The 18,529-nt window shown below is 43.4% G+C and overlaps 1 protein-coding gene and 1 non-coding gene across 2 annotated transcripts in view; one reads left to right on the forward strand and one right to left on the reverse strand.

Annotated features, from left to right (window-relative positions):
- The first annotated feature begins 992 nt into the window (after positions 1 to 992).
- The window catches only part of SLC25A43 (solute carrier family 25 member 43), a 41,372-nt gene continuing 23,835 nt past the window's right edge, over positions 993 to 18,529 (forward strand). The window contains exons 1-3 of the mRNA XM_020888105.2: positions 993 to 1,368; positions 8,764 to 9,005; positions 14,189 to 14,361. Of these exons, the coding sequence (XP_020743764.2) occupies positions 1,094 to 1,368; positions 8,764 to 9,005; positions 14,189 to 14,361 (690 nt within the window). The 5' untranslated portion in view covers positions 993 to 1,093. The remainder of the gene's footprint in view (positions 1,369 to 8,763; positions 9,006 to 14,188; positions 14,362 to 18,529) is intronic.
- TRNAY-GUA (transfer RNA tyrosine (anticodon GUA)) lies at positions 6,651 to 6,722 on the reverse strand. Its single transcript has one exon. It is a non-coding gene; the product is annotated as a tRNA-Tyr (tRNA).

Consider the following 18,529-nt stretch of genomic DNA (forward strand, 5'->3'; position numbering starts at 1 on the left):
TTTGTAAGAAGAGAAACCAGAGAGAAATTTTGAATTTTTTAAAACTTATCAAAATCCTTCTTACACTCTGGCCAAGTAACTGACTGCTAAGTCTTCTTTGCCCCTGTGGTCCCCTTAGCTCATAAAACCACCGAAAATGTCTCTACTCGAGAGACACTCTGCTGTCCCAGTGGACGTTTAGTGTAGCTGTTAGGGAATGTTGTCACAAAACAATCCAGATGGCGTTTAGCCACTGTGTGCCTAGAACAAGTCAATCTCTCTGTCTTGGTTTCCTCTTCTGTAAAAATAACATCTAATCATAGTTAACACATCTGTAGTGCTTACCTGTATCATTTTTCATTTACTACTTAAAACAACCCCTAGAGGAAAAAAACTATAGATGAAGCGAGTGAGGCAGAGAGATTGAGTGACTTCCACAAGGTCACACAGCTGGTAAACTGCAGGGCTCAGATGCTAACGAAGGTTGGAGTCTAAGCTTTAAGCACCGTACCTACGGCCTCTCGAATTGAGAGTAATAAATGGGGACAAACCTACTAAGGACTGTTTAGAGGATTAAATAAGACAATGTACGAAAAGCCTGATATTTGTCAAGTGTTGGATATCGTGTGTATGTTATAGAAGGTTTTTCCCTTCTGCCCTGAGAAATCTGTAAAGCTTTTCCTAGGGGCAGAAAAAAAAAGGTCGCAGGAATGAGAACAGAGACGAGAGAAGGAAGGGGGCAAGGTGGAACTTGGAGAGGGAGAAAGGGTGTAAATGAGGCGGGGTGGGGGGCGCTGAATATTCAGAACACAAATAGAGAGGCCTAGGCCTTGAAAGAACGCGGTGAGTGTTTCTCAACTGCAAACAGAAACGTCTTGGCCGAAAATCAGACACTAAACCGGCACGGCCAAGGCCTCAAACCCGGACCAGCCTCCTCAACCCCGCCCCGGCCAGAGGCCCGCTCGAGCCCAGCCGCGGACCGGCTTCCCGTCCGGTCCGCGGGTCCGCCCTACGCCGGGCGGAGCCTGGCCCGCCCCTTGCGCCGGAGCCCGGGAGCCCCAGGCCCGAGCCACGCGATCGGCCGGGCTCCCGGGGCTCGGGCCGCGGACGCGCGATGGCGACTTGGCGGCGGGACGGCCGGCTGACGGGCAGCCAGCGGCTGCTCTGCGCCGGGCTGGCGGGGGCGCTCAGCCTCAGCCTCACCGCGCCGCTGGAGCTCGCCACCGTACTGGCCCAGGTCGGCGTCGTGCGCGGCCGCGCCCGGGGGCCGTGGGCCGCGGGGCTCCGCGTGTGGCGGATCGAGGGGCCCCGCGCCCTGTGGAAGGGGAACGCGGTGGCCTGCCTGCGCCTCTTCCCCTGCAGCGCCGTCCAGCTAGCCGCCTACCGCAAGTAAGAGCCGGGCGTGGGCGGGGCCGGGGCCCGGGGGCCGCCGCCGGGTATCCCGCGGCCCGACGCCGCCGGGTGCTGGGGATCGGGCCGGCGGTGCGCCCCCGCCCCCTTCCGGATCTCGTGGGAGCCCCTTGGGCCAGAAGGCGACCTCTTCGGCCCCCAAAGTGCAGTCCCCACCTTTTCTTCTTCACCTTTTCCGGGGATTTCTGCAGTTTGAGGTGGACGCAGCTCTGGCCCAGAGAGGCTGACAGGGCTGGACAGGCGAGGAGGCGGAAGAGGGCGAAAGGAGATTTGGGGGGAAAGAGTGAAGAAATCTCCGGATAGATGGCTCCTAACCCCCTTCCCACTGTCCACCAACTTGGAAATTTTGCCTTGGCTGGCTTGGGAGAGAGACCCCTGAAGAAGAACCCCCAGAAGACAGTACATACTAGGGAGAGAGGGCCCAATCCACTGCCACCAAAAGGCCGTGGAGTTCGGCTCCCCACCCTCTCCCCCAAGAAACTGGCCTTTGGGGTCCTACAGAAGCTGCCCCACCCTCACTGCTCACTGGCCTCCTTTTAACACCTCCCACAAAAACAGCTGCTTTTTAGAAAAACTTCTAAAGATATAAATTAGCCTGATGAGTCTTAAAGCTTCCTCAAGAACTCAGAGATATTTGCATATTAACTGGAAACACAGCCTAAAAAGAATGAAGTGGTAGCGATGGGGTTTCAGGTAGAGAAGACGTTTCTGTAGTTGGGGGGATGGTCCCGGGTTCCCCATTCACTGGGAACAGCAGCCAACTCTGAAGCGTGGCCTTGGCTCAGAATTAGAGAAACACAGTCCACAGTTTTGACCACTGTAGGTCTGCCTTGCAGACTTAACAGTGGAAGGATTTTGCCTTGGGCTCAGGGAAGCTGGAGCTGGAAGTCTGATCCAACTGACAAGCCCAATGGAATCTTCCTTATCACTGATTCCTTGAGGCCAGCGCTCATTTCACTTATGCCTGGGAATAGCGTTGCCTCCCTTACTCTGGGAAAGGAGGGTAGTAAGATGGTGGGGCATTTCTGTCAAGGCTCTCTTTCCTCCCCAGCCCCTTGCCCTCAGCAACATCTGGCCGGCAGTCTGTAAACATTTCTCCTCTGAGTTTTAATGATTCAATTTCTCCCCACTTTACTGTATTGTCCACAAAGTATGGAGCTCCTCCTTTGGAATGTGTACCAAGGGGAGGGAAGCAGAACTTCAAAGGCTGGTTTAAGTACTGTGGCTTTGCTGCTAACCCTCTCCAATATATACAGACACCCTCCATATCCGGGAGGGGATTGGTTTCAGGACAACCTCCACCCCCCCACTCCCCCCACCCCACCCCACCCCACCACACACACACCCCTTCCCTGCCCCAGATGCTCGAGTCTCTTCTATGAAATGGCGTAGTATTTGCATGTAACCTGCACAATCCTCCTGGATACTTGAAATCATCTCTAGGTTGCTTATACTACTTGATACAATGTAAATACTATGGAGATAGTTGTGAATATAATGTAAATGCTATGTAAATTGTTGCTACTGGGCAGCAAATTCAAGTTTTGCTTTTTGGAACTTCCTGGAATTTTTTTCTGAATATTTTCAATCTGCAGTTAGTTCTGAAACCCATGGATACAGAGGGATGACTGCATATCATTGGATTTTTAAGAGCTTTTTTGAGATATCATTGACATAAAAAATTATCTATGTTTAAGGTGTACAAGTTGATGTTTTGATATATGTATACATTGTGAAATGATTGCCACAATCAAGCTAATTAACATCCATTACCTCTACCTAGTTACCATTTCGTGTGTGTGTGTGTGTGTGTGTGTGTAAATCGTTGGATATTTACAACACCTGTCTCCTTCCCTGTACTGTCCACAGGACAGGAAGTATACCCACTTTACAGATGCACTGTTGAGCTCAGGTTGGCCACACCACCCATCAGTGACAGAGCTGAACTCCACCACCTGGCTTTCCAACTCTAATACCCATGCCCTATTACTTCATACTGCCTTTCTGTCAGCATTCATTAGGTGCCCACTGTATGCATGATGCTGGGGACGATGCAAGGATGAAAGGGTCATGGCCCCTGTGTCCCAGAGCTTCCAGATCAATAGAATAAAACTAGTGTGTCCATAGCGTGTGACTGCCGAGGATAAAGTGCTATAGAAATTCACAGAGCTCTGATGAGGGAGGAGATGTGAAGATGTCTCAGTGGAGAAAAACCATCCGAGTTTGGTCTTTGGAGAATGAGTAGGAGTTTTCTGGCAAAGATGGGGAGAAAGATATTGCAGGTAATGCCATAAGCAAAGGCACAGCGGTGGAAAGGCATGCGGCATGACTGGAGCATAAGGTGTGTCTCTGGCTGTAATGGAAAATACAACCAGAAAAGCAGGTTGGAATGAGATCTTGGAGGGGCAGATTAGGGAGTTTGGACTTTACTTGGAATGCAAGTAAAGTAACTGTGGGGGATTTTTGATGGAGTGCTGTGATTAAAGCAATTCAACAGGAATTGTCACCCGGTAGCTGCAGAGGACAGCTAAAGAGGAAGAAGGCTGGGGGGCAGCAGGACCATTTAGGAACCAGTTGAACTAGTCCATGTGGTGGCTCAGGGGCATCTGAAATGGACTGATGACAGTGGGAATGGAGAAAAGGAGATGTGTGGGAGAGGAAGAACACATAACTACTCAGGCTAGGTTTGCTAATAATGTTTTCCTGAAAGGTTAGTTTCTTTCCGAAAATCAAAAGGAGCTATTTCAGTGATAGGCAGCAAAGTGGTTGATCAATCATGATGCCAGACTTCCTACATTAAGACAATACCTTGGGTCCATCATTATACTGATTAATCTCTACCTCCTGACCATGAATTTGCAAAACAGTTAGTTGCTTGTGGGTTTGAATAAAAAGCATAAACATACAGAATGTTCAGAAAATGCAGTGGTTTGGGGCTTCCCTGGTGGCTCAATTGTAAAGATTCCACCTGCCAATGCAGGAGACACAGGTTTGATCTCTAGTCCAGGAAGGTCCCACATGCCACAACTATTGAACCTGTGCTCTAGAGCCTGGGAGTTCTAGAGCTTGTGCTCTGCAATGAGAAGCTACCGAAATGAGAAGCCCATGTGCACCACAGCTAGAGAGTAGCCCCCACTCGCTGCAACTAGAGAAAAGCCCACACAGCAACAAAGACCCAGCACAGTCAAAAATAAATAACTAAAAAATTTTTTAAAAAAGAAAATGCAGTAGTTCAGTGACTTGTCCACAAACACAATTAATGGCAGAGCTGGAGCTTGAAACCAGGTCTTCTCCTTAGTCCAGTGCTCTGCTTAACGTTGTAATGATGACGTATCTCCTTACTTGGATTTGCAATGAAAAGAATCCACTCAGTAGAGTCTGGGAGGAGCTAGGTCCTTGTACTAAACAAATAAAACCTAACACAATGGATGGCTATCAGATGTAGACTCTCACCCAACTTTATGCTATAGCTGTTTGTCTAGCTGTATAAGCGTCATTTTGGGTCCCTGAAACTCTGAAATTGTTCATCACCAACACAATTTCCTTGTTGTGTAACCAATTCATGAGCTTGTGTTTGGCTGCCAACTTGTGTTAGGTTGAAGTGTTGGCAGTTCTAACTACATATATCAAGGGTGTGTGTAATCTCCGTGTGCCTGAAATGAAGGGGTTACTGCCGTTCATCAGCTTATCCAGTCTCACTGGAAAAGCTTCTGTGCAGTGTGTGGGAGTGCAAGGAAGAGCAGAAAGGGGAACACTGCTGCCCCAGCCAATCAGATAAGCACTTAAGATGTGGGGATTCAGATAACGTCATTGATGGCCTATCAGGGTTGCCCTGCTTTGACTGATTGTAAGAGGAACGATCTGTACTCTTCACCTCTGTATAGTAAGAGTCTGAGAAAAAGGGCTTTCCTTGGTTCTTTTTGATTTTATATATTTGTTAGCAAGACCCTCTTTATAAAGCAAACTGACAGAAGACAGGGTGGTTCTTCCTAGTTCATCAAGTCATTCAGAGACCTTAATTTCTCTTGGGCCACCCCTATCAGACATCTCTCTGGTAGGTCTGTTGAACTCTCATGATCTTATGCTGAAAGCTCGCACAGTGTGCGATGTTATTAAGTGACTGGGGAATGAATGCATGCACGAGTTCTCTGAGATGGAGAATAAGGGGAAGGCAATGAGAATGAATGGTGTTTCTTTTGGCCTTCAAACTCCTCCTTCTTCTAGATTGTTCCAGCTTGCTTCAGACCACCCCTCTAGCCAAGCATTTCCACTTCCTCTGTCTCCCATTCCTCTGCTAAGGTTCCCCTCTAACTCTAACTGGCTGGGGAAAGAGGAGGGAGGAAGGACTCAAAAGGGTGCAGGCAGTGAAACCAAGGCAGGTAGCCTACTAGGGAGAACCAACTTGGTTTACCCGTATCTTTAAAAGGTCGTGCTGGTTCACTCAAATGGCTATTAAGTGAGGCTGACAAAATGAAGTCCAGACTTTCCTACAGCTTGAAGGAGATGTTTTAAATAGTTAAGTGTTTACTTGGGAGCAAAGGAACTAATCTAGAACTCTCTCAGTGGTTTCACCTGAACCCTTATTCATCAGTCAGGAGGCCCTGGCCTGCTGCCAAACTGAAAAAGCGGGAAATACACATCTTCGCTGGAGCTTTGGAAGCCAAAGTATTCAGGATGCTCTCATTTTTAAAAAGATACAATACTATTAGCTAGCTCTGTTCACCTTCCTTTTATTCAGATTCTTGTTATACCTCTCCCGCTCCCCCTACCCACTCTCTTACGGAAAATCTTACTTTTCCTGGTTTCCAAGCCCTCGTTTATTTTCTCCACAGTTCCCAAGAATGAATAAAATTCCTTTGCTTCCTGGCCCGGGAACATGAACCATGTAAAAGTCCTCTTAGAACAATTTCTGCCAACGTAGGCCCTTATGACTGGGGATGTACTGCTTCCAGAAAGAGGGATTGTAACCGAGTGGCTTTCTAGTTTGCCTATAGAAAAGTCCACCCAAAACCATTTGGGACTAAATTGTGAAACTGCAGCGAAACACAAAGAATGGTCTAGCAAACACTCATATACCCACAGTGCAGAATTGACAGCATAAAAGAGAATTAGCTTAAAAGATACAAGAAATAAAAAAGATACTTGAAATATCTTTTAAGCTAATTGTGACCCCATGAACTGTAGCCCACCAGACTCTTCTGTCCATGGATTCTCCAGGCAAGAATACTGGAGTGGGTTGCCATTTTCTTCTCCAGGGTATCTTCCCGACCCAGGGATTGAACCTGGGTCTCCTGCATTACAGGCAGACTCTTTACCAATTGAGCCACCAGGGAAGACCTAGTACAAGAAATAAAATATTACAGATAATGGTAAAGTCCCCTTCATTCTCTTTTCCAGTCCCATCTGCTCTCCACCTTCTTGGGGGTCTATTTTATACTTTTTTTTACATGTCTATATCTATCCATAATTACTTTAAAATATGGTTTTATAGATGTGTTTCTTGATTTAAATGTAGTCAGCCCTCTGTATCTTCAGGTTCTGCATCCACAGATTCAACCAACCACAGGTTGGAAATACTGTATTTGGGGGGGGAAATTCCAGAAAGTTCCAAAAAGCAAAACTTGAATTTGCCATACACCAGCAACTATTTACATAGCATTTACACTGTATTAGTATTATAAGTAATCTAGAGATGATTTAAAGTATGCATGTGTACCTGATAAGTTGCTTCAGTTGTGTCCAACTCTTTGTGACCCCGTGGACTGTAGCCAGCCAGGCTCCTCTGCCCATGGGATTCTCCAGGCAAGAATACTGGAGCGGGTTGCCATTCCCTTCTCCAGGGGATCTTCCTGACCCAGGGATCAAACCCGGGTCTCCTGCACTGCAGGCAGAGTCTTTACCGTCTGAGCCACTAAGGAAGCCCCTGACTTAAAGTATTCAGTTCAGTTCAGTTCAGGCAAATAATACACCATTTTATGTGAGGGACTTGAGCATCCACAGATGTTAGTACCTGTTGGGGTTTCTGAAACCTGTGGATACAGAGAAATGACCATAGATAGTTACCATACACTATAGGTCATTCTGCAACTTGCTTTTTTCACTTAACTTTATGCTTTTATGATTTATCCATGTAAATACACAGTTCCAAGTGTATTAATTTATGGTATCATTATATGACTTCCACAATTTATCCATTCCTCTACCAATGGACTTTAGATTATTCAATTTCACTTACAAGCAATGTGTTAATAATAAGTGTCCCCAGCCAGGGGTTGAACCTGTGTCCCCTGCATTGGAAGCTCAGAATCTTAACCACTGCAACACAAGGGAAATCCCTTGAGTTTTTAAAATATATTGTTTTAATAATTGTAAGAGAAGATGCATGACCCCACCAACTGTCAGAGAAATAACAAATAAAAACAGTAACAAAATACCATTTCTCACCCAGCTGACAGGAAGACAGTCCCACATACTCCCCATTTTACTGCAGGAAGGAGTCTCTAAGTACATTTTACGTCTTCATATGTACAAGAGTTTCTCTAGGATATGCACTGAGAAATGGAATTGCTGGAATGAAAGTAGGCTTTCTTCCAATTGTACTAGATACTGCAAAGTGACCTGCCAATGTACACCTCTCCCAGCAGCGGGTGACCATTCCTGTTTCCATACTTTCTCACCATCACTTGATGCTATCAGACTTTTTCATCTTTGCCAGTCAGCTGGATGAGAAATGGTATCTTGTTACTATTTTTATTTGTTATTTCTCTGACAGTTGGTGGGGTCATGCATCTTCTCTTACAATTATTAAACCAATATATTTTTAAAACTCAAGGGACTTCCCTGGTGGTCCAGTGGTTAAGATTCTGAGCTTCCACTACAGGGGGTGTGGGTTCAACCCTTGGTTGAGGAACTAATATCCCACATGCTGCCTGAGGCAGCCAAAAACAAAAAAAAAACCTCAATTACTGGGAATGCTTAAAGTCATTGTTTCAACCAATTTCATTGAAGTTGCAACCGAATCAAAGGAGCACATTCCAGTTCAGTATTTATTGAGTACTTCTGTTCTTTTACACCCCACAGGCAAGCCAGGGTTGACAGTTATGCAAATAAAAGGGGAAAATGCTTAAGATGAAGTGGATGGACTTAGGGTAGATAGAAATAAGAAGGTTAGGTATCTCTTCCTTAGAGCTAAGTAGAATTATATAAATATAATAGAATTGAATGTGTTACTCATTTATCTTAATACATTAGTATAGTAATTTTTGCTTCGTAAAGCATTTCCAAACATGGGGAAATGTTGCAATCAGTAGCATTGAACACTCCAACACAATCCATAGCTGATTCCCTTGGGCCTTTCTCCCTGTTTTCTCCCAGGTTTGTCGTGCTGTTCACGGATGACCTGGGCCATATTTCCCAGTGGAGCTCCATCATGGCTGGGAGTCTCGCAGGGATGGTTTCCACCATTGTGACATATCCTACAGACCTCATCAAAACCCGGTTAATTGTGCAGAACATGCTGGAACCATCCTACAGGGGGATCCTCCATGCATTTTCTACTATTTATCAACAGGAAGGATTCCTGGCCCTTTATCGAGGGGTTTCCCTTACTGTTTTAGGTAAGATGAAACTTGTCACCTTGTCCAAGAAAAGGCTGTGTTCTTGAATCTATACAAATGATTTGTATATCTTTGTTGATAACCAGTGAAATCTGCTTTACTGAGTTCAAGGGATATATATGAATGTATTGTATATCTTTGTAACCTATTAAATCCATTTAACTGAGCTCAAGGTCCATTCAGTTCAGTTCAGTCACTCAGTTGTGTCCAACTCTTTGCGACCCCATGGACTGCAGCATGCCAGGCCTCCCTGTCCATCACCAACTCCCGGAGTTTACTCAAACTCATGTCCATTGAGTCGGTGATGCCATCCAACCGTCTCATCCTCTGTCATCCCCTTCTCCTCCTGCCTTCAATCTTTCCCAGCATCAGGGTCTTTTCCAATGAGTCAGTTCTTTGCATCAGGTGGCCAAAGTATTGGCATTTCAGCTTCAACATCAGTCCTTCCAATGAATATTCAGGACTGATTTCCTTTAGGATGGACTGGTTGGATCTCCTTGCAGTCCAAGGGACTCTCAAGAGTCTTCTCCAACACCACAATACAAAAGCATCAATTCTTCAGTGCTCGGCTTTCTTTATAGTCCAACTCTCACATCCATACATGACTACTGGAAAAACCGTAGCTTTGACTAGATGGACCTTTGTCAGCAAAGTAATGTCTCTGCTTTTTAATATGCTCTTTAAGTTGGTCATAATTTTCTTCCAAGGATCAAGCGTCTTTTAATTTCATGGTTGCAATCACCATCTGCAGTGATTTTGAGTCCAAAAAAATAAAGTCAGTCACTGTTTCCACTGTTTCCCCATCTATTTGCCATGAAGTGATGGGACCGGATGCCATGATCTTAGTTTTCTGAATGTTGAGCTTTAAACCAACTTTTTCACTCTCCTCTTTCACTTTCATCAAGAGGCTCTTTAGTTCTTCTTCGCTTTCTGCCATAAGGATGGTATCATCTGCATATCTGAGGTTATTGATATTTCTCCTGGAAATCTTGATTCCAGCTTGTGCTTCATCCAGCGTTTCTCATGATGTACTCTGCATATAAGTTAAATAAGCAGGGTGACAATATACAGCCTTGATATACTCCTTTCCCTATTTGGAACCAATCTGTTGTTCCATGTCCAGTTCTAACTGTTGCTTCCTGACCTGCATACAGATTTCTCAAGAGGCAGGTCAGGTGGTCTGGTATTTCCATCTCTTGAAGAATTTTCCACAGTTTGTTGTGATCCACACAGTCAAAGGCTTTAGCATAGTCAATAAAGCAGAAATAGATGCTTTTCTGGAACTCTCTTTGCTTTTTCATGATTCAACAGATGTTGGCAATTTGATCTCTGGTTCCTCTGCCTTTTCTAAATCCAACTTGAACATCTGGAAGTTCACGGTTCATGTACTATTGAAGCCTGGCTTGGAGAATTTTGAGCATTACTTTACTAGCGTGTGAGATGAGTGCAATTGTGCGGTAGTTTGAGCATTCTTTGGCATTGCCTTTCTTTGGGATTGGAATGAAAACTGATGTTTTCCAGTCTTGTGGCCACTGCTGAGTTTTCCAAATTTGCTGGCATATTGAGTGTAGCACTTTCACAGCATCATCTTTTAGGATTTGAAATAGCTCAACTGGAATTCCATCACCTCCACTAGCTTTGTTCATAGTGATGCTTTCTAAGGCCCACTTGACTTCACATTCCAGGATGTCTGGCTCTAGGTGAGTGATCATACCATCGTGATTATCTGGGTCATGAAGATCTTTTTTGTATAGTTCTGTGTATCCTTGCCACCTCTTCTTAATATCTTCTGCTTCAAAAACTACAGAATGATCTCTTGAGCTCAAGGTCATATGGATTCAATATAGAGTTGATTAGCTTTGTTCTATTCCATAGCCATACACCCCCCTCCTAACTTTGGCCTGGGAGAGAGTAGGACAGCCTGCAGGTGGCTCAGCAGGAAAACAGTCCCACACACTCCCCATATGACTGCAGGAAGGAGTCTGCGAGTACATCCATACATTTTTGAGCACAACCAGGGTAGCAGCTGTAGCTTCTGTGATCTTCAGAACCTTTGCCAGGGCTACACCTGCACAAGTTACCAGGACCCCTAGTTGCCAATCCAGTAGACTTTTGCCTTTTATCTGACCTTCGTTGCAGTATTTGATGAGATCCATCAATCACCCTTTATTCTATAAACCTGTCTTCTGGGACCCCACTGTCTCTAGATGTCTTTTCCTACCTCTCTTTGGCTCTTTCTTGTCTGGCTCATCTGATGCTGCCAGCCCTCTACCTGTTGCTATTCCCTGGTTCCTTTCTGAGTTTTCTTCTCACTCTTCATTCCCTCCCTGGGTGGCCTCATCTAAGTTAGTGGCTTAAACAAACATCGTTATACTCTAATGACTCCCAATCTCATCTCTATAATAACAGTGACTAACATCTATTGCTCTTGTGTGCCAGGCACTGTCCTAAACGTTTTGCATACAGCTCCTCATTTAAGCCACATTTTACAGGTGAAATAGATGCTTAGGGAAGCTAAGCAACTTGCCCAAGACCACATAGATAGAAAGCAGAAGATCTAGCAATACAACACCAGAGCCCTCTCTCTTAGCCACTGACTATCACCAACTCTCAGTGGTAGTATGAATGCCTGCAATGGGACACCCCCACCTGATATTCCCTTGATACATCAGTCAGGACTAAACCTGATGTCCTCATTAGTTGCATGCCTGCTCCCTTCCTGTGTCCCTGTGAATGAGACCGCCTTTCTTTCACCCAGTGGCCTAAGCCAGAAGAAATGTATAATCTCAACTTTGACTCCTCTCACCCCATGCCCACTTCAGCCGCAAGTGCTGTCAGTTTCACCTTTTAAAACTCTCAAGTCTGCCCCTTCTCCATCCTCATCTTCTCTGCCCCAGGTCATGCTTTCATCATCTTTCCTGACATGAGAGGCTCCTACCTGGTCCCAGTCCTGGGTCTCTCCTGCCCCAGTCCACCCTGTACCTTGCTTCCAGGGGTGTGGTGTGCTTTCTAAGTGCAAGTTAATCATTTCATCGACCTCTTCCCACTGCCCTCCTTAAAAGCCTTCATTGACTCCTGTGAGCTACAGGGGAAAACCCAGATTTCTTCTGGCATACTAGCACCTTCAGACCTGGCCCTGCTGGCCAATCCCTACCTCATCTCCTGCCACACTCTACCTTCACTCCTGTTTTGGCCATCCAGAAATACTGGCATTTCTTGGAAATACCACTCTCTGTATATGCTGTTCCCTCTGCTTGCTCTGTCAGTGTCTGATGAACTCCTGCTCATTCCTGAAGACCCAGTTGAAAAGTTCTTTCTTCTGTGAAGTCCTTGATTCCCTCAGGCAAAATGGATCCCTCTGATCCTTGTGTACCTAAAGCACTTTGTATAGCCCTCCTAGCCTCCCTACTATGATTCATTATCTGTCTTTCCCACTAAATGGTGAGCATCTCCAGGAATTAGCCTGCTCACTCCTCTTTGTATTCCTAGCACCTGGCAAAGGGCCCATCACATAGCATTAGCTGCACAAATGTTTTCTGAATGAAAATATAGCGTTGGTATGTCATTTTTGTTTTTATTAAACAAATACTACATTTTTCTACTAATAAAAATAAATGGAAAAAAAATAAATGGGAAATTTTTTTTAAAGGAAAAAAATAAAAATAAATACTACATTTTTCTAAAGATGAGCAACCCAACTAGTGTTAGCTCCTCTTTTAAATCTCATCTTAAGGGAGAAATTTAGGCCCTGTGTAAACTTCAGATTGGTCCAAAATTTTCTGGAAGCTTCAAAGTGCCAACTACTGCACTACTTGCTCACCATCTTTTCCTAGAAAGGTGAGGCTGCTGAGTGGGAGGGGAGTTTGGTGGAGAATGGATACATGTATCTGTATGGTGAGTCCCTTCACTGTTCACCTGAAACTATCACATCATTAATCAGCTATACCCCAATACAAAATAAAAAGTTAAAAAAAAAGATAACTAATAAAACCTACTGGATAGCACAGGGAACTCTACTTAGTACTCTGTAATAACCTATATGGGAAAAGAATCTAAAAGAGTAGATATATGTATATGTATAACTGATTTACTTTGCTGTACAGCAGAAGCTAACACAACATTGTAAATCAACTCTACTCCGATGTAAGTTTTTTTTTAAAAGAAAGGTGAGGCTGCCACACAGTGCAGGGTGCCCACTGGGCCCTGATATGGCCACATCATTCCCGGAAGCAAGGTCAAGTAACCTCCCTCCCTCACCACTACGATCTCACTCTTCAGTTTTCACAGAAGTTACCTTCTCAGCTGGAGATCAGTACCCACTAAACTCCAAAGCTTGATTAAGTACCTCCCTCTAATTTTTTTATAGGAGTGATTTTTTTCCCCAACACTATTTTTTTAAAATTTCAAACACCCCAAAATGTTAAGAGAATTGGAAATACCCTGGATAAAAAAAAGGAAATGGCAACCCACTCCAGTATTCTTGCCTGAAAAATTCCATGGACAGAGGGGCCTGGTGGGCCACAGTCCATGGGGTCGCAAAAAGTTGGACATGACTGAGCGACTTCACTTTCACTGTATAGCACAGGAAACTATATTCAATATCCTGTAATAAATCATAATGGAAATAAATATGAAAAGACTATATAACTGAATGACTTTGCTGTACATCAGAAGCTAACACATTATAAGTCAACTATACATAAATAAAATAAATTTTTTTAAAAAGAATTGGAAATACCCATATACCCAGCATATACCAGGTCCTTCAATGAATGTTTTGGTTTATCATTTATCTATCCATCCCTCTCGCCATTCATCAGTCATGTATTTTTTGATGATTTTCATGTAAATTGCAAACATCAATATACTTCACCCCTCAACTTTTCAGCATGCATATTATTAACTAGAGTTCGATATTTGTTTATGATTCTTTTAAAAGTGAAATGGACATAGAATACACAAACCTTCAAGGAATCATTCTATGCATTGTGATCAATGACACAAACCCAATCAAAATATTCCACGTTACCATTACCCAAGAAAGTGCCTGCTGCTTCCGTTGGAGTGATTTTTCACAAGCCCAGGGCTGGTCCTGTTGCTTTCCCCAGGGTTCCCTACTGGCATTTATGTTCTCAAACCAGTGTCTCCTGAGCCATCACAGCCTCCCTGGCCTTGTTTTTCAGGTGCTCTCCCTTTCTCTGCCGGCTCCCTTCTAGTTTACATGAACCTGGAGAAAATCTGGAATGGACCCCGGGATCGGTTCTCTCTCCTCCAGAACTTTGCCAATGTCTGCCTGGCTGCCGCAGTGACCCAGACCCTCTCCTTCCCCTTTGACACGGTGAAGAGGAAGATGCAGGTGAGGAGTTGTGTTTGGGGGGACCTTGCCTTGTTTGTGGGTGGGTAACAACAGCAAAGAGTCCAGCCTGAGCAAGACCAGGATCCAAAATGCTCATGACTGCTCATACAAACCCTCTGCAGAGCCCCGCTCTGTGGCATTTCTGCTGTAACTTCAGGGCAATGGGCATGAACCCACGCCGCCTCCCCATTCCCACCCTCTGCTCTCTTAGGTCTACAGAGAAGTAGACTATAGGCGAGGCCCACTTTTCTTCCCTCACTTCATAGCTGCCACTGCCCGTTACATCAAGGTGGCTTCCACAGTGAGGACAGATCACTCTGGCCTTAACAGCCTGTCCTTACTTCAGCGAAACAGCCTGGAAAGAACCAAATTAAGCCAGGAACTGTCCCTAACAAGGGGCCAGCAGTCCCTGATTCCCCTGCTGGGGAAGTAACTGCATATGAAATGAGTCGGTGTCTTAGTGGGCTTGGCCCTGCATTTTCCTAATTGTGACTTAGGAGAACTCAGTTTCTCTACAGACCACAGAGGCAAAAGCCTGATAGTCAAGGTCTCATAGTAAGAAACTGAGCCTAGAATCAGCCAATTCTGATTGAAGAAAAATCAGAGTGGTCCAAGTAAGGATAAGGATTAAAGGCAGGTTCACACAGTTGGGGGGTGAACTCAAAACCAAATGGGGCTTCGCATCTGCCCTGAACCATGCTTCTTCTCTGCTAGCCTCCCCTCAGACTACATCAAAAGGCTTACCTGCCTTCCTGGACTTTTCTGGGCAAATCTGGGTTTATACAGTTGATGTATCCTGAAGAGCTGCTCAGATATTCATTTGGGGCCAGTTGAATCCAATTTTAAATGATCAGTCCCGGCTGAGTTTGTTTTTCCTCATGTCTATAACTTCTTCTATTGTCTCAGTGGCCCCCGGCTTCTCCATGTGCCTTTTTTGGCTGAGCCAGGCCTCACTTTCCTCAGCACCAAAAAGCCTGAAAGTATTTATCTCAACCTATAAAGAAAAGCTGCCTTCAGGACAACACACATCACAGTTACACCCAATTCTGCTGCTCCAGTCCATCAAACTTTTCATCTCTCTGGATTGTGTTCCTTTCCTGTCCTTTGTCCAAACAAATTTTTGAAATTGTCACATTATTGTAATTGTCATGTTGATGCAAGCTGAGAACCTGCCTAGTGTATGCTTATTAATAAAAACTGTTATCCCTCATATTAAGAATAATGTAATACATACACTTCAAAATGGTTAAAATGGTCAAGTTTTCTGTTATGTGTGTTTTATCACAATAAAAAAAAGGAATGCACATAGATTATAGAAAACTTGGGAAATACAGAAAAGCATGACAAAGAATTACCTATAAGCCCAATAGCCATGCGTTATAGTGATTAATAATTTTACTTCTGTGTGTTCGTATGTATATGCAGATGTGTATGCATAAATATAAATATAAATGTATATGGAAAGTTATTTTTTCATAAAATTGCATTCCTACTGTATGTAAAAATTATTTAATAAATGAAAAATTATGTGCTTTTATCACTTATTATATAATGGATATTGCCTCAGGCCATCAAGTATTAAGAACATCTTTTCTAATTATCACATAATATTCTACCATTTGGATATGCCATAATTATTTTCCATTTTAATATTTTTTTTAACTAGAGGATAATTGCTTTACAATGTTGTGTTGGTTTCTGCTGTACAACATTGTGAATCAGTCATAAATATATATATATCCCCTCCGTCTTGAACCTCCCCCCACATCCTGCACCTTTTAAGTCATCACAGAGCGCCAGGCCGGGCTCCCTGTATTACACAGCAACTTCCCACTAGCTGGCTATCTTACACATGATAGTGTACATATGTCAATGCTACTTTCTCAATTCGTCCCACCCTCTCCTTCTCCTGCTTCATCCATAAGTCTGTTCTTTACATCTGTATCTTCATTCCTGCCCTGCAGATGGGTTCATCAGTACCATTTTCCTAGATTCCATGTATATGCATTAATATACAATATTTGTTTTTCTCTTTTTGACTTACTTCACTCTGTAGGACAGGCTCTAGGTTCGTCCATCTCAGTACCACTGACTCAAATTCATTCCTTTTTATGGCTGAGTAATAGTCCATTATATATATGTATATGTATATATATGTAGCACAGCTTCTTTTGGGTGTGCCATAATTTTTTAAAAAACAGATTTATTCTCTCAAAGTTTTGGAGCCTAGAAGTTTACTACCAAGATGTTGGCAGGGCCATGCCCCTTTTGAAGCCTCTAGAAGAGGAATCTTCCTTGTCTCTCTCAGCTTCTGGTAGCCCTAAGTGTGCCTTGGTTTGTGGCAGTATAATTTCAATCTCTGCTTCCAGCGTACCATAAATAACAATTTCTCCATGTTTAATTGTTTAGGCTGTTTCTAATTCTTCAGTACAATAATACTGCAGTGAAAGCCCTTATATTTTTTTCACATCTGTAATGACACTGTTCAGCTGTATTCCTAGAAATACAGGCCACAAAATAAAAATAAGTCTAAGGTCTTAATGAAGTTTGCACCCCAGAAAGGCTGTTAGTTGATGCCTGCAACAGCAGTGAGTAGGGTGATTTCACTTTCTGAATCCTTGTGAACCTGATAGCTGAAAAATGTTGTCATGTTGCTTTAATTTGAATTTCACTGATTACAAGCAAATTGCATGTTTTTCATATATCAATTTGTCATTAGTATTTCTTTGTAAATTTTCCGTTTGTACCCATTGCCTATTTTTCTAGGCTATTTAGCTTTTTTGTTTCACTAATTGGTAAGAAGTCTTTATATGTTAAAGATATTAACCCTTTGTCATTTACTGCATGCATTTGACATTCGGCTTCTAATGCCATTTATACTGTTATTGTACATATTTTATAATTTTTATGCAATTATATATACATGTTACTATTCTGGGGTTTTTAACTTTTCTCTTCTGTGTAAAAGACCTACCCCATCCCACAATCATATGACTATTCACTGATATATTTCTTTAAATATTTTTATTGTAACACTTATCACTTTAATATATTTGGAATTTATTTGTGATGTGATGTGAGGTAATCACCTGACTTTAAAAACAAAAATAATTTACCAATTGTTTAAGCACCATTTTTGAAATCATCTCTTTTCCCCACTACTTTGTTCTGTGACTTTTAGCCCATCCTAGATGTACATATGTTATAGGGTCTGTCTCAGGGCTGTGTATCCTGAACTGTCAGCCTGTCCTCATGCCAGTGCCACACTATTTCAATTCCTAAAGCTTTATAATAGTTTTTAATGTCTGGCAAGGCATCTACCCACTCAACACTCTTCAACCTTCCCTTGATTATTCTCAGTCATTTGTTGTTTCTGATGAACTTTAGAACTACCTTGTGATTATGACTGGATTTATGTTAAACTTACATACTTGGAATAATTTACATAAAATATTCTGTCCTTATTGAGGAATACAGTATAGCTCCCCTTTAGTTTGAGTCTTCTTTTTTTACACTGAACCATATGACACCGCCAACAGCCTTTTTTGACATACCCAAAGGGCAACTTCATATGGTCAATTCTTAGAAAAATTGATTTCTTCATCTGATAATTATTCAGCTCAGTTCAGTCACTCAGTCTTGTGTGACTCTTCGCAGCCCCATGGACTGCAGCACACCAGGCTTCCCTGTCCATCACCAACTCCTGGAGCTTGCTCAAACTCATGTCCATTGAGCTGGTGATGCCATCCAACCATCTCATCCTCTGTCATCCCCTTCTCCTCCTGCCTTCAGTCTTTCCCAGCATCAGGGTCTTTTCCAATGAGTCAGTTCTTCACATCAGGTGGCCAAAGTATGGTCTTTCTAAAAAAAGATAACCTCTTTAAAAAATCCAGGGTGAAGTTTAGTGGGAAAGAAGTATGATATACCACAAGCTTTTTACTCCTTTTTAAATATCCTGACCCTCAGAATTTCTTTTCCTGTCAGGAGTGAAAATGGGCTCTCGCTGGTTGGCCATCAAAAGATGGATGAGACTAAGGCTGCTTATATCACTGGCTTCCATGCTTTGAGGATCACTTTTTGAAATAGTAAAGCCAGAGGCATCTACCCAGCACTTTCTGGAACCTCTTACAATTTAGTGTTCCTTATGCAGAGTTCAAGGTTTCCTGAC

The sequence above is a fragment of the Odocoileus virginianus genome, unplaced genomic scaffold, assembly GCF_023699985.2.
Source record: "Odocoileus virginianus isolate 20LAN1187 ecotype Illinois unplaced genomic scaffold, Ovbor_1.2 Unplaced_Scaffold_20, whole genome shotgun sequence".
Lineage (NCBI taxonomy): Eukaryota > Metazoa > Chordata > Mammalia > Artiodactyla > Cervidae > Odocoileus > Odocoileus virginianus.